Genomic DNA, 14,165 nt, shown 5'->3' with positions numbered 1-14,165 from the left:
CGCCCCAGGGCCAGGGCATGAGGGGGCTGAGCTGCCCTGGGTGAGAGTGCAGGTGATGATTATGGAGGCGCCAAGGTTCCCTGCTGTCTGTAACCCATGGCAACCGCAGCCGCCCTGTCCTGGCCAGCATCGGCCCTCGAGGTACCTCGCTGCAGCTGTCCCTGTGAGGATGAGGCCTCGGAGGGTCTGGCTGTGCCGAGGGCAAGCTCTGGGTGAGCCGCACTTTTCTCTCGAATTGGTTCCCTCGGCGGGTGGGATAACTTCTGTTCTGTGCACCGAGGCCGGTGCGGATGTGCACCACCCATAGAAATGCAGGCTGCCGGCCGGGGGCGCTCTGCCAACCAGCTGGGTGCCACCTGACTCTCTCCGGGTGGCCGCCCCAGCGCTCAGGGTCGGGGGAGCGCTGCCCGCAGAGCTCACAGGAGCGGACCCTGGGCTTGTTCACTAGAGCTCCGGCGTCACCATCCCCTGCAGCCCCAGGGGTGGAATCGCTGAGCCTGGGTCCCAGCCCGAGGCCCCAGCACCTGCACAGCCAACCCCCGCCCCAATGTCCCAGCATCCCCCAAAACGGGGCTGTCCAGCCCTGCGTGGGGGACACTGCAGGACCCCTCCACTGGCCTGGGGCATTGTGGGATACATGTGGTGAACTCCCAGAGCGCTGCGTCTACACTGCAGAGCAACAGGGCGGGAGCCCTGGGTCCCGGCTCCCCTCGGTCGGCCCGAGCCCTGGCTTGGCTTGCCCGGCCGGGAGGCGGAGGTGAGGCTGGAGGCTGAGCTGGGACCCAGGGCTCATGCCGCAGCATGGAAGTGGGGACGCGAGTGGCCAGAGGGCGGTGGAGCAGGGTGGATTCTCTCCCAGCTGTGCCCCGGGGGGAGCTGTCTCCTGCCCCGGCGAAGGGGCTGGAGCTCTGACATTGGGCCCGGTTAGGAGGAGGCAGGGCTGGTTCCTGGGGAGGGGCTGCGCCGGCCGGCAGTGCCAGGCTCCCCTGGGCCCGGCGGTTATTTTTAGACGGGAGCCGTGTGCGAGACGAGAGCAGTTCCGGCGATTGGTTTGGGAGCTGGGCTGTCGCGTGTGAGTCCCTGGCAGAGGGGTGCCGGCACCGGGGGTCCTGGGGATGGAGCCATGGAGCGGGCGTCCCCGCACAGCGACAGCCTGCTGTACGCCTCGCTGATCGTCATGCTGCTGCTCATCTCCTACTGGTTCACCACCAAGTGCTTCAAAATCATCAGTGGCATAGAAGGTAGCGTTGGGCTGGCGGGGGCTGAGCTGGGCCACTCGGGGCTGGGGAAAGCCCCAGGGAACGGGGGTTCCCAGCCACTCTGCTGGGCTCCTCTGGGTCTGAGAGCTGGGGGAGGGATGGTGGGTGGTGAGGGGGGCAGGAGCTCTCCCTCTCCGAGCTGCTGGCAGCCCCCACCCCTGTTCTCATTCAGCCAGCCGCTGCCGGGCTCTTTCCTGCCCTGGTCTGCCGTGGTCTGGCCATGCCAGAGCGCAGCTCCCTGGCACTGCCTGTGTGGAGCCGTCTGCCCTGCCCAGGGCGGTGCTCAGCCCCTCGCCTGCATCCTGGCCCTCACCCCTGGCCCAAGCCATTCCGCCGTGTGGCCGGGGTGGGGGGCCGGCGAGGGGTCTTGCGCTGTCACGTTCACGCTGGCGTTCTCCTGCACCACTCCAGGCTGCCAGGCTGGACCGGGAGCCCCTTGGGGCAGGGCCTACTTCTGCGCTCGCTCCGTTCACCTGGGAACGGGCGCTCGGGAGGGGTCGGGAACTGCACCCCCAAAAAATGGCTTCATATCAGCTGGGGGTCCCTTTCCCTGTCCTCCGCGTGAGCTGGCCCTGGCGGAGCGGGCAGCCGAGGAGGCAGCTGCTCCCAGCCGTTTGTAGCTATGCGCTGTTCCTGTTACTCTCCTGCCGTGTGTCGAGCGGGGCCAGGGGCGTGCAGGCCCCGGGATCCCCATGGGGCGGCTGCAGGTGATGCGGTGCCTGAGTGGGGAGCCCCAGGCAGTGGGCAGCCCAGCCAAGGGCGATGGGATGTGTGTCGGCCGGAGGGGAGGCAACCCCCCACTGCTGGCTGCTGTCTCAGGCAGGACGTGGGGCTAGGTGGAGCTGGGTCCTGAGCCAGGCTGGCAGCTCCGACCTTGCTTGAGCAGCCGTACTGCCCCCCCTGTCTGTGTCTGTCCGTGTGCCCATCACGGCTCTGCTCCCCCCTTGGCACCAGGCTCGCTGCCCAGGCAGCTCCTGAGGACTTGTCCGGGGATCAGCTGGAGCCCCCACCTGCTGGTGCCTGCCCCGTCCTGGCTCTGCTCTTGGGCCGCTCCTGATCCATGGCTCGGCCCTCCGGATGGCTCTCTGGGGATCTCCTGCTCCCGGGTATCCCCGACCCCTCCCCTGGCCGCCCCAGTGCCCGGTCCGTACCTTGAGACCGACGTGTCCCCCGGGCGGCTCCGTTGCCCGTTCCCTACCATGTGGATGGCCCGTCCCCCCGGCGGCTCCCCTGCCCGGTCCGTACCTTGAGACCGACATGTCCCCCCAGCGGCTCCCCTGCCTGGTCCCTACCATGTGGATGGCCTGTCCCCCCGGCGGCTCCTTTGCCTGGTCCGTACCATGTGGATGGCCCGTCCCCCCGGCGGCTCCTTTGCCTGGTCCCTACCATGTGGATGGCCCATCCCCCCGGCGGCTCCTTTGCCTGGTCCATACCATGTGGATGGCCCGTCCCCCCAGCGGCTCCTTTGCCCGGTCCGTACCATGTGGATGGCCCGTCCCCCCGGCGGCTCCCCTGCCCGGTCCGTATCATGTGGATGGCCCGTCCCCCCGGCGGCTCCCCTGCCCGGTCCGTACCATGTGGATGGCCCGTCCTGGCTGGTCCATTGCCCAGCAGTTGGTTTTCTGCCAGCTCAGGTCAGTTTCATCATTGCCCCCCCAGCTTCCCTGCCCCGGCCAGGGGTGCAGGGGAGACCGTCTGGCCCTGCTGTTCTCTGCCCTGGCTGGGAGATGCCTGTGGAGTCTCGGCTGTGGCTCGACGCCCGTTCCCCTAGGCTGTGCCGCTGTTCAGAACAGGCCTCGCCCAGACATGCACGCACACTGTGCCCTGGGGCGGGAAGGAGGCCCGGGCATGAGAAGCAGATGGAGAGGGACTAGCACCTAAAGCAAGGAGCCTTGTACCCCGGTTCTCTTCGTTCCTGCTGGGGGGCCCTGGAGCTGGCAGTGGGGCATCTCCAGGCCATGCACCCATCGGCAGTCAGAGGCGACTCGTTCGACAGGGAGAACAGACGGGCTGTCAGGTCGGTGGAGGTCAGCAGAGACGTTAGTACCATCCCTCAGCACCAAGGCCCCTGCCCCCCTCCCAGCCCCCTGACTGCCTGAGACTGACCCCACACCTGGCAGCCTGGCCCCCAACCCCTCCTCTGCCCTATGCTCTCCTTTGTGGTCAGGAGGTGTCCCCTGGCCGCTCCGCCTCTGGGGCTCTGGTGGGGTCAGGGGTAGGGGCTATTTTCCAGCCAGGAACCAGTGCAGAGCCCGGGAAACTGAGGCACGCGCTCGCAGGCAGCAGAACTCACACGCAACACACCAAAGCGACTCCAATCCTGATTTTGTCCCATGGCCCTTCCCTGTTTCCACTCCCAGCCGTGCCCCAAGGAGGGGGCTGCACCCCTGGGAACAGGGCCACTGCCCCATGGTCTGATGCCAGCCCAGCCAGCTCTTCCCCCCTGCCCCTGGGCTCGGGCAGCCCAGCCTCGCTGTGCTCTGGGGGGCTGTGTCTGCATTGGGACCAGGCGTGCTGGACCTCGCTTGCGTGGGCAGGTGGGACAGGATTGGTGGCTGTTCACGTGTGACCTGAGGCGGCCGTGGGGCCCGCCAGGAGGGCGTGGCAGGTGGGACGCTGCCCGACCTGGGGCCTTGGGGCATGGCCTGTGTAGGTCACTGGCTTTGCGTGTGGGGCGTTCTGCAGGGTGACACAGACAGCGAAGCTTGGGGCACCAAGCCCAGGTGCCCCAATTACAGGCCAGGGCAGAGAATTGGACCCCCACCCCATGGCAATCCTCGCTGCTGCCGTGGGGGCTGGGCTAACCCATCCCTCTGTCTAGGCTGCAGGGCCAGGGGGAGACATAGCTTGGTAGTGCATGAGTCAGGCCATTCCTGCGTGGGTAAACCAATGCAATGCGACACCCACTGCCATCCGGCCCAGAGCTGGCACCCAAGGGAGCAGCCTGGCGTGTGCTGCCCAGACAGCGACTTGCCCAGCCCAGGGAGCGAGATGGAGCCCTGCCCGGGGACAGCCTCCCCCCTCCGACTGTGTTCCTGTGTGATGAAGGTCCCGCAGCTTGCACCCAGCTGTGCCGGTCACGCAGCCTGCGTGGCCCTGTGTGCTGCAGAGAGGGAGGTGGTCTCTGCCGGCGGGTGGGGTGACATGGATCCAGGACAAAGCACTGCATTGCCAGCTCCCCAGGCTCAGGGAGAGGAGGCCATGGGCAGCTGCAAGGGGACGCTGAAGTTGGGTAATTTCTTTAGCCCTCAGTGGAATAAATGTTATGCACACCAACGCAGGTGCAGCTGCGCACCCCCAGTAGACACACGCACTGCTGGCTGGGGGCGCTCTGCTAATCAGCTGGGCAGCACCTGAATCTCTCCTGGGTGGCCGCCGAAGTGCTCGGCTACCGGCTTCCCGGGAGCGCTGGAGAGGAGGCGCTTCCGCTCAGAGGCGGCGGCAGGGCCCTCCCCAGCCAGCCGGAGCCCCATCCTGCTGCTGTGTGCACGGAGCTTTGCCTCGTCTGCCTGTCTGCCTCCGGGGAGCTCCCTTGACTGGGCGCAGCCTTCCACCCCTCTCAGTGATGTGTGGGGAACGGGCACCCCTGGGGGTGGTCAGTTTGAACTGCTGCATTGCAAGAAGGGCCAGGTCCCCTGGAGAGAGGAATTCTGTATTTGCCCATCCCCAGACAGGCCCAGGGAGCCGGTTGCAGAAGGGAACGTAAAAGGCCTCCCAGGTCGAGGGGGGTCGGGATATAAGCGCATTTGCACTGTGCTAGCAGAGCAAAGCTCTGACAGGCGGGCTTGATGCTTTCACAGCCGGTTTCACGAGGCTGCAGACAATCGGGGCCTGGCCCAGCTGAGAGGCAGAGGGGAATTTGGGAATGGTGACTGACTGCTGGTTGGGAATTGGCTAAGAACGCTTGCCAGGTTCACCAAAAGCTGTGCTTGAGGAAGGAGGCTGTGTGCTGGGGACGGTGGGAGCAGGGAGGGAGGGGGTACCTGGGGGGGGGTACTTACTGGAGCTGTGGGTGTGGGAGGAGTGTGGCTCCCAGTGACATTCGCAGGGCAGCTGGCACAAGCTCAGGGCACAGCAACAGCCGTTCCTCAGCACTTCCCTGCTGGATCCCCTCCCCAGGGGTGGGAGCCAGTGTCCCCGGGGTGGGGGGTGGATTCCACAGCTACAGCTGCAGCAAAATGGACCAATCAGCTCCTGCTGAAGATGGGGAGCCCCTGGAAAGCAGACCAACAGGGGCTCCTTCTGAGCTGCAGCCTCTTTTCTGAAAGAAATCCAGAGTCTGCCTGCTACTCAAAAATCTGCCCGGACAGACACAGGCTCAAAAAAGAGGCTGTGTGTGGTAATCCTAGTTAGAGGGGGAAAGAAGGAAGCGCTAACGTTTCTTGAGAGAAAATGAAAGAAATACAAAGCTGGTTGTAATGATGTAAACGAGAGGCTAGGAATTGTAGAAAATTGATAAGGGAAGCAAAGGGTACGCAAAGCAACGTAGGGCCTGCAGAAGGCATTTTAAAGTGCGTTGGAGCAAAAGAATCCTGACGATGGTATTGATCCAGTCATTGATGGGAATGGTAGAATTATCAGTAATAATGCAGAAAAGGCAAAAGTACAAGAAATGTTTGTGCTCAGAATTTGGCGGAAAACCGTGTGATGTTTTCATCACATGCTAGTTCTCGTTCCACCTCCCTAGCATCTCAGGAGGATGTTAAACAGATGCCATTAAAGCTGGACATTTTAATATCAGCAGGTCCAAGAGTTTTAGAAGAGCCGCCGAAAGTTTGAAAGCTCACTGAACAGTTACTGTTGATTTTCAATAAGTCTTGCAACACCAGGGAAATTCCTGGCACCTGGAAGAAAAGGGTAAACAGGACAGCCCAGGTCATCATAAGCCTGTCAGACTGATACCGAACCCGGGTAAGGTAATAGAGTGGCAGATATGGATCTTGATTGATTAATAAATAATTAAAGAAGGGTAATGTAATTAATGCTGATCCACGTGGGCTTTCAGAAAGTACGTCCTCAGAATAATGTGGCATCTCTTTTAGAGGCGATTATGTGTTTGGCTGGGCAGGGTGATAGTGCTGATATATTAGGCTTTTGCGAACTGTTTGCCTTGGCTCAGCAAGAAAAGCAAACCTGGTAGGCAACCAGCTTGGCTTACCAGGGAACGGCTTGGTGAACTCAAACTCAAAGAGGAGGGGTGTAAGAATTGGAAAGTTGGACAGATGACTGAGGAGGAGTATAAATATGTATATGTATATATATATATATATATATATATATATATATATATATATGGCTGCAGAATCCTGGCGGGGGAGGTAACCAGGAAAGTGAACGCACAATTGGAACGACAGCTAGCAAGGAATGTGAAGGGCAGCAAGATGGGTTTCTACAGGCATGTTAACAATAAGCGGGTTATCAGAGAAGGTGTGGGGCCGTTACTGCATGAGGGAGGTAACCTAGTGGCCAATGATCTGGGAAGGCTGAAGTACTCAATGCTTTTTTTGCCTCTGTCTTCATGGACAAGGTCAACTCCCAGACTGTGGCACTAGGCAATGCAGTCTGGGAAGGAGGTGGGCAGCCCTCGGTGGGTAAAGAATGGGTTATGAGCTATGTGGAAAAGCTAGACGCACACAAATCCATGGGTCCGGATTTAATGCGTCCAAGGACACTGAGGGAATTGGCAGACATCATTGCTGAGCCTTTGGCCATGATCTTTGAAAACTCATGAAGATCGCGAGAGGTCCCGGATGCCTGGAAAAAGGCAAACCTAGTGCCCATCTTTAGAAAGGAAAGGACAATCCAGGGAACTACAGACCCGTCAGCCTTACCTCAGTCCCTGGGAAAATAGTGGAGAGGATCCTCAAGGAATCCATTCTGGAGCACTTGGAAGAGGGGAAAGTGACCAAGTGTGATGGGGTTCAGGGGTCCCCCTGCACCGCACCCCGTCTGCTGGCAGGAGAGACTCTCACTCAGCAGGTACAACAGCAGGTTTATTAGGCAACAGATGCCCAGTTTCTCACAGAAGTGACAGCACAGCAGTCAGAGACAGTCCTTCCAACCTGTCCTGGGGAGAGGACCCCGAGGGGTGCCCCTCTGGGGTGTAGCTTCCCCCTCCTCAGGCTGGCTGCCCTCCAGCTCCTCTTTCCCCAGCTTCCTAACTGCCGCCCCCGATTCAAAACCCAGCTCGGCTCCTCCCTCCTCTTTGTTCAGGCAGAGGTGTTACCTGCCAGTTGTAGCCCCAGGGTCATCCTTAGCCACTGGGAGCTGCTCGGCTTGCCCCTCACATCCAGCCTGACTCACACATGCACCCCCCCCCCGACTCCATCACACCAAGTGTAGTCAACATGGATTCCCCAGGGGCAGGTAGTGCCTGACCAATCTGATTAGCTTCTATGGTGAGGTAACAGGCTCTGTGGACATGGGCAAGTCAGTGGATGTTACATACCTTGACTTTAGCAAAGCTTTTCGTAGTCTCCCACAACATTCTTGCCCGTAAGTTAAGGCAGTATAGATTGGTTCCTTGGACTGTAAGATGGATAGGAAGCCGGTCTGATGGTTGGGCCCGATGAGTAGTGGTTAGTGGCTCAACGTCTGGTTGGTCTGGTTTCAAGTGAGGTGCCCCAAGGCTCGGTTCTGGGGCAGTGTGGTTCAGTGTCTTTGTTATTGACCTGGATGAGGGGATGGATTGCACCCTGCACCCTTAGCTGGAGGTTTTTAAGTCCCGACTTGACAAAGCCGTGGCTGAGATGATTTAGAGGAGTTTGATTCTGCTTTGGGCAGGGGGCTGGATTCGGTGACCTCCTGAGGTCCGTCCAGCCCGAGGAGTCTATGATTCTATGACATTTTGGTTACCAAATGAAAACCACGTGAAATTACCACGGCCGTCGTTAAACTGGTGCTGACGAGCTGGACAGTCGAGAGGCCTCACAATGGCACTGTAGCCAGGGACTCACTGTCCAAAGGGCATTTCTAGCAGGGGGGTTCGGTGACAGATTTGTGGTGCTACCTAGCAGTGTGAGTCTCAGGATTTTAGTGTGACATGGGGTGAGGTTTCTCTTGGACTAACTTCAGAGAGTGAAAGAGACAAGCTTGGGATCGACACCGGGCGAGCGCTGCCTCGGCTCGCTGATGGACTCGGGCGTCCCGGGGAAATGCCGGGTGAGGACTGTTTAGTGTAAGGAGTTAACACACATTACAAGGGCCCATGCAAGGGGAAGTGGCTGTCAGCACCCCCAGTCATTGGGGGAAGGGGGAGAATAGCTTATAGAGTGTTGCAAGGAGCCACACATCCAGCGTCTCTGAATCCCCGGTTTTACAAACCACCGAGCAGTCCTGGAGCGCGGGACCGACAAGCAAAACGAGCTTTCCTGGGGCAGACCCACTTCCTGCTCTGGAAACAGCGTCCGTTTTTGGTGCTGGTTTGGGCTGTGGCACGGTTGTGAGCTGAGCTGCTGGGCTGATGCTTTGAAGCTGCGCAGGTTTCCCCTGCGTGTAAGGCCGAGCGGTCAGATGCAGAGGGATTGGTTTGTGGTGTGCTCGGCCCCGGGCGAGAAGGGGCTTTGGCAGGTACCAGTTTCCTGTGATCCTGCTTGGGACGGCACAGGACTGGGCTGGTTTCGCCCCCTGTGCTGCTACGGGTGCTTGTGCTCAGAGGGGGGCGCTGTGCGTGGGAGCCGGGGTCCTGGACGGTGCGTGCTGGGCGTAGTGAGCACCACAGCAGTGCAGGTGTGTTGAGGGGTTGTGTATCCGTTGTTCTGGCAGGGTCCGGTGCTGGTTTGGGTTGTGGGGCCTGGTCTGTGAGAGCGTGGAGAGATTGGGGGGGTGGATGCCATGAAGTGGGGGGGGCCCGAGGCGCTGCCCCCTGCCTGTAGGCAGAGGGGGGTCTCGCTCAGCAGGGAGAACAGACGGGTTATGGGGCGACAGCAGAACAGAAGGGTCAGCACAGGGACCAGCCACTGGCAGGACAATCCATCCTGGGGAGAGGGGCCCAGAGGAGTCCCTGAGCCCGGCCCTGGCCCCCTTCCTCCCTCTGCAGCCAGACCAAACCCCCACACCTGCACTCCATAGCCCAGTTCCCATTCAAACCAGCCTGGCCCCTCCTCCTCCTGTTCCCAGGGCAGAAAGGTGTCACCTGGTTCCCTAGTACGGTGGGGCTCGGGGTCCCCGAGCGCTGCCCCCCACCCGCAGCCAGGAGTGACTCTCACTCAGCAGGTGAAAGAGAAGGTTATTGGGTGACACTGAGACCACGCGGTACAGACCCGTCAGCACAGCAACCAGAAGCGGTCAGTCCGACCCATATGTGGGGGGAGATCCCCGCGAGAGCACCCCAGGCCTGGAGAACCTGCCTGAGCCCTGCCTGCTTTGTTCTGCTCCAGCCAACTTCCCCGAAGTGCCCGGCTTCGAATTCAAAAATCAGCCCAGCTCTACCTCTGGGTCCCAGCTGCGCAGGAGTGTTACCTGCTCACCTAAATTAGAGACAGCAGGAATCCCATCCCCTGTGTCACACACACACACCCCGGGTTACATGGGTCAGGGAGGGCCACTGCCTGTGTGTGAGCCATCATGATGCCGAAACTCCACTGCCCACTGCTGCTGTGCCTAGGGAAACTGAGGCACTGCCTGGGGTTCCTGCAGGACAGTAGGAGACACATGCAGCTGACCCAGGGGGATGAACCCCCCCAACACTTGGTCATGGTTGGAAGGCCACAGGAGGGGGCTCAGATTGCTGGGGATGTGGTCTCCATCTAACCTGGGCGATAGCTGTTTGCCGTCCCGTGTGGGTGTCCGTGCGGGGCGCTGGGTGACAGCCAGGGGTGCAGAGCCGGGGGGTCTGTTGGGTGAGTGGGTGGCCCTTTCCCTGCTGGGATCTCCATCCCTGGCACAGGGGCCCTGTCCGGGGCGGGCAGTTTGTGTCTCATGGGAGTAGCTGGGGTGCTCTCCACAGAGCACATTCCGGGGTATTGGCACCTGGCTGTAGGTAACCGATCTCCAGTGGCGACGGGTGCAGGGGTCTCCGGCGCAGCACCGGCCACTTGTCCCCCTCTGCCGCAAGCCCCTCCCTTGCCGTGCCCCCCACGTCCCCCTCTTCCTGTGATGAGGGCAGCAGGAGGGACGCTGAGGGATTGGGTGACCCCTTGAGCATCCCCACACCTCGCCCCTGCCGATGCCTGCCCGTCCCAGGGGTGCCACCGGAGCAGCGAAGGCCGGCGTGGCGATCGGCACCCTCTTTTTCCAGCGTCTGGAGGTTCCCTTATTGAATGTACCTGAGGGGACCCGGGAGTGACTGCTGGGTGTGCAGCAGCGTGTGCTCGGCCGACGGGGGGCGGGGGTCACTGCTGGGTGTGCAGCAGCGTGTGCTCGGCCGACGGGGGCGGGGGTCACTGCTGGGTGTGCAGCAGCGTGTGCTCGGCCGATGGGGGGCGGGGGTCACTGCTGGGTGTGCAGCAGCGTGTGCTCGGCCGATGGGGGGCGGGGGTCACTGCTGGGTGTGCAATAGCGTGTGCTCGGCCGACGGGGGCCGGGGGTCACTGCTGGGTGTGCAGTAGTGTGTGTTTGGCCGACCGGGGGTGGGGGTCACTGCTGGGTGTGCAGTAGTGTGTGTTTGGCCGTCGGGGGCTGGGGGTCACTGCTGGGTGTGCAGCAGCGTGTGCTCGGCCGACGGGGGGCGGGGGTCACTGCTGGGTGTGCAGCAGCGTGTGCTCGGCCGACGGGGGGGGCGGGGGTCACTGCTGGGTGTGCAGCAGCGTGTGTTCGGCCGACGGGGGTGGGGGTCACTGCTGGGTGTGCAGCAGCGTGTGTTCGGCCGTCGGGGGCTGGGGGTCACTGCTGGGTGTGCAGTAGTGTGTGTTTGGCCGACGGGGGCTGGGGGTCACTGCTGGGTGTGCAGCAGCGTGTGCTCGGCCGTCGGGGGCTGGGGGTCACTGCTGGGTGTGCAGTAGTGTGTGTTTGGCCGACGGGGGCTGGGGGTCACTGCTGGGTGTGCAGCAGCGTGTGTTCGGCCGACGGGGGCCGGGGGTCACTGCTGGGTGTGCAGTAGTGTGTGTTCGGCCGACGGGGGCCGGGGGTCACTGCTGGGTGTGCAGTAGTGTGTGTTCGGCCGACGGGGGCCGGGGGTCACTGCTGGGTGTGCAGCAGCGTGTGCTCGGCCGACGGGGGGCGGGGGTCACTGCTGGGTGTGCAGCAGCGTGTGCTCGGCCGTCGGGGGCTGGGGGTCACTGCTGGGTGTGCAGTAGTGTGTGTTTGGCCGACGGGGGCTGGGGGTCACTGCTGGGTGTGCAGTAGTGTGTGCTCGGCCGACGGGGGGCGGGGGTCACTGCTGGGTGTGCAGTAGTGTGTGCTCGGCCGACGGGGGGCGGGGGTCACTGCTGGGTGTGCAGTAGTGTGTGTTCGGCCGACGGGGGCTGGGGGTCACTGCTGGGTGTGCAGTAGTGTGTGCTCGGCCGACGGGGGGCGGGGGTCACTGCTGGGTGTGCAGTAGTGTGTGTTCGGCCGACAGGGGCTGGGGGTCACTGCTGGGTGTGCAGTAGTGTGTGCTCGGCCAATGGGGGGGGCGGGAAAGCTGGGGCGGTAGCTGATCTTTGTGCCCAGGGATGAAAATGCCCTGGGTGCAGCTCAGGGGTGTCAAGCATTCCCTGGTGCATTGGGCAGAGGGGGCCCTGGAGTTCAGCGTCCCAGGGAGCCTCCCGCTGCTGGTTGTGGGTTTGGGTGGGCCAGGGGTTGGGGCATGGGGCTCTCAGGCCAGCCACACCTGCTCTGTATTCGCCATGACCCCGGCTCTGCACACACCCGACCCTGGTCCTGCAGACACACGTGCCCCAGCCCAGGCTCCACTTCCTCCCGTTCAGTAAAGAGCAGAGTCAGAGTGAACTTTCACCCCACACTGGCCACTACCTCCTCCCTCCCTCACCAGTCCGGCCCAGTCCCACTGCCCCCTGAGCCCTCCAGCGTGGTATGCCAGGCCCTGACCCCTCAAGCCCTGTCCTCTCTGCCACCAGAAGGAGGAGGACCTGGTGCCCCCAACACCACAGCCAGGACTCCTGGGCTCCATTCCTACCTCAGTCACTGACCCGCTGGGCAAAGCCGGGGCGGGAGCCGCAGCCCCACTCCGTGCCTCAGTTTCCCCTGCAGTTGAACAGAGACGCTCGCCGCAGGGTGCCTGAGGCTGGCTCCATGCCCACTCTGCCATGCCAGGTGTCGGGATTGCTGTGCCCACCTGCTCCAGCCGTCCCTTGGCAGGGGGTTCCCCAATCCTAGAGCTGGGGCTGGGCGGAGGAGAGCCCTGTGCCTGGTGGGCAGCACACTGCAGAGCTCAGTGCAGGGCTGTCGGGAGCCCAGCCATCGGACACCGCGCGAGGGTGCACTGTTGGCCATGGCTGGGAAGCCAGATGCATTCTGGGAGCGGAGTACTGCCCCGGAGCTGGCGGGGGGGTGGCATGGCCGACGTGCCGGACAGAGTCAGGAGGTGTGAGCGCCCCCCGAAAGGCTGGAGGCTCTGCCCTGCCTCCTTCCCGGCCTGCTGGCTGGGGGCGTCTACCAGGACAGTGCCGGCCCTGGAGGGCTGGTGTCTGCACTGAGTGCTGGCCGGGAGCCTGGGACAGGTGCGTGACCGCGGGACAGGGCCAGTTTGCAGCCCTGCTGAACTGTGAGCTCTGGGCGGCCGTCCGACTCGGACAGCCCGGGGGCGGCGGGGGAAGGGTGGGGACCGAGGGTCACTCTAAAGTCTCCCACCCGTGTGCGGAACACATTTTATTATGTGCGCGAGATGGGTGTTGATGTGCATCACCCCCAGAAACACAGGCTGCCCTCAGTGGCTGCTGGGGGTGCTCTGCCAGTCAGCGAGGTGGGGCCTGAATCTCCCCTGGGCGGCCGCCCAAGCCCCCAGCTTCCAGGGAACCCTGGCGCCGACCCCCCTCCCGAGCTGCCCCTGTGCACACAGGCTGGCGTGCTCCTGGCCCCCCTCTGCCAGGCGTCGCGCTGCCTCCTCCCCAGGCTGTGCCGGGCAGCCCAAGGGCAGGCCCCAGGCAGCGCATGGTGCGGGGGGCATGGCCCCCACCGATGGCCAGCTGGGAGGAGAGCGCGGTGGGCGGCCCAGGGCCGTACTGGAGCTGGTCCTCCCAGTGCCTGTTTAACCCTGCGTCCCTGGAGGGCGGCTGAGATCCTCTTAATATCTGTGGCCCGTTTGCTTAGCAACCGCATTAAGCAAATCGATGGAAGTGGTGTCATTGGGAGGGGAGGGAGGGGAGGGCACGGCTCCCCCCTTCAGTGATGCCTCCTCCCTCTCCACTCACACGTCCTCCAGCCCCGCGCCAGCAAGGTGCCCGGAGCCTCTGGGCTGCCCCAGGGCCGCGTGGGGGTTCCCTCCGGACGGGGGTGGCTCTGGAGGGCCCCGTGCCGGATGACGGGGGGGCCCTGGACAGGGTGACGGCTGGTGCCCCACAGCAGAGCTGGCGGCGCTGTGGAGATGCGCGCCCCGGAGCTGGCGGCTGATCGGGGCCCCAAGGTGTGAGTCGGGCCGGGATCCTCACCATGAGCCTGGAAGGGCTGGAGATGATCGCCGTGCTGGTGGTGGTGCTGCTCTTCGTCAAGGTCCTGGAGCAGTTCGGCCTCTTTGAGCCCGTCTCCCTGGAAGGTAACGGGCCAGGGCAGCGCTGGGCTCTGCCTGGGCCAGCCACCACTCCACCCGGGCTAGCCAGAGCACCGGCTGCTCTGCTGTGCTGGGGGGACGTGGGGGGCGGCCGGCTGGAGCCAGGGCACTGCCTGGTGACCCCTCTCCAGCCAGGGCCAGCAGTGTGCGAGGGGTGGGGAGCTCCCCACCAGCAGAGCCAGGTGCTGTGCCCAGAGCAGGACAGTTGGGCGCTTGCTCCCGGTCATGGCACAGGCAGGAATTGCCAATGGCGACTGCAG

General features: G+C 63.0%; 1 protein-coding gene across 5 annotated transcripts in view; it reads left to right on the top strand.

Moving 5' to 3' along the window:
* KCNIP2 (potassium voltage-gated channel interacting protein 2) overlaps window positions 1-14,165 on the top strand; it is a 111,818-nt gene that overhangs the window by 60,834 nt on the left and 36,819 nt on the right. For 2 of the 5 annotated variants that reach the window (XM_074999307.1, XM_074999304.1), the window contains exon 1: window positions 1,007-1,241. The exons of the other annotated variants lie outside the window; for them this stretch is intronic. In XM_074999307.1, coding sequence (XP_074855408.1) covers window positions 1,124-1,241 — 118 coding nt within the window. In that variant the 5' untranslated portion in view covers window positions 1,007-1,123. Of the gene's footprint in view, window positions 1-1,006; window positions 1,242-14,165 lie in introns of those variants that run through there. 5 annotated transcript variants of the gene reach the window in all.

Source organism: Carettochelys insculpta, chromosome 7, assembly GCF_033958435.1.
Source record: "Carettochelys insculpta isolate YL-2023 chromosome 7, ASM3395843v1, whole genome shotgun sequence".
Lineage (NCBI taxonomy): Eukaryota > Metazoa > Chordata > Testudines > Carettochelyidae > Carettochelys > Carettochelys insculpta.
The sequence above is the reverse complement of the archived record's forward strand: the minus strand, read 5'-3'. Positions and strand labels throughout refer to the sequence as shown.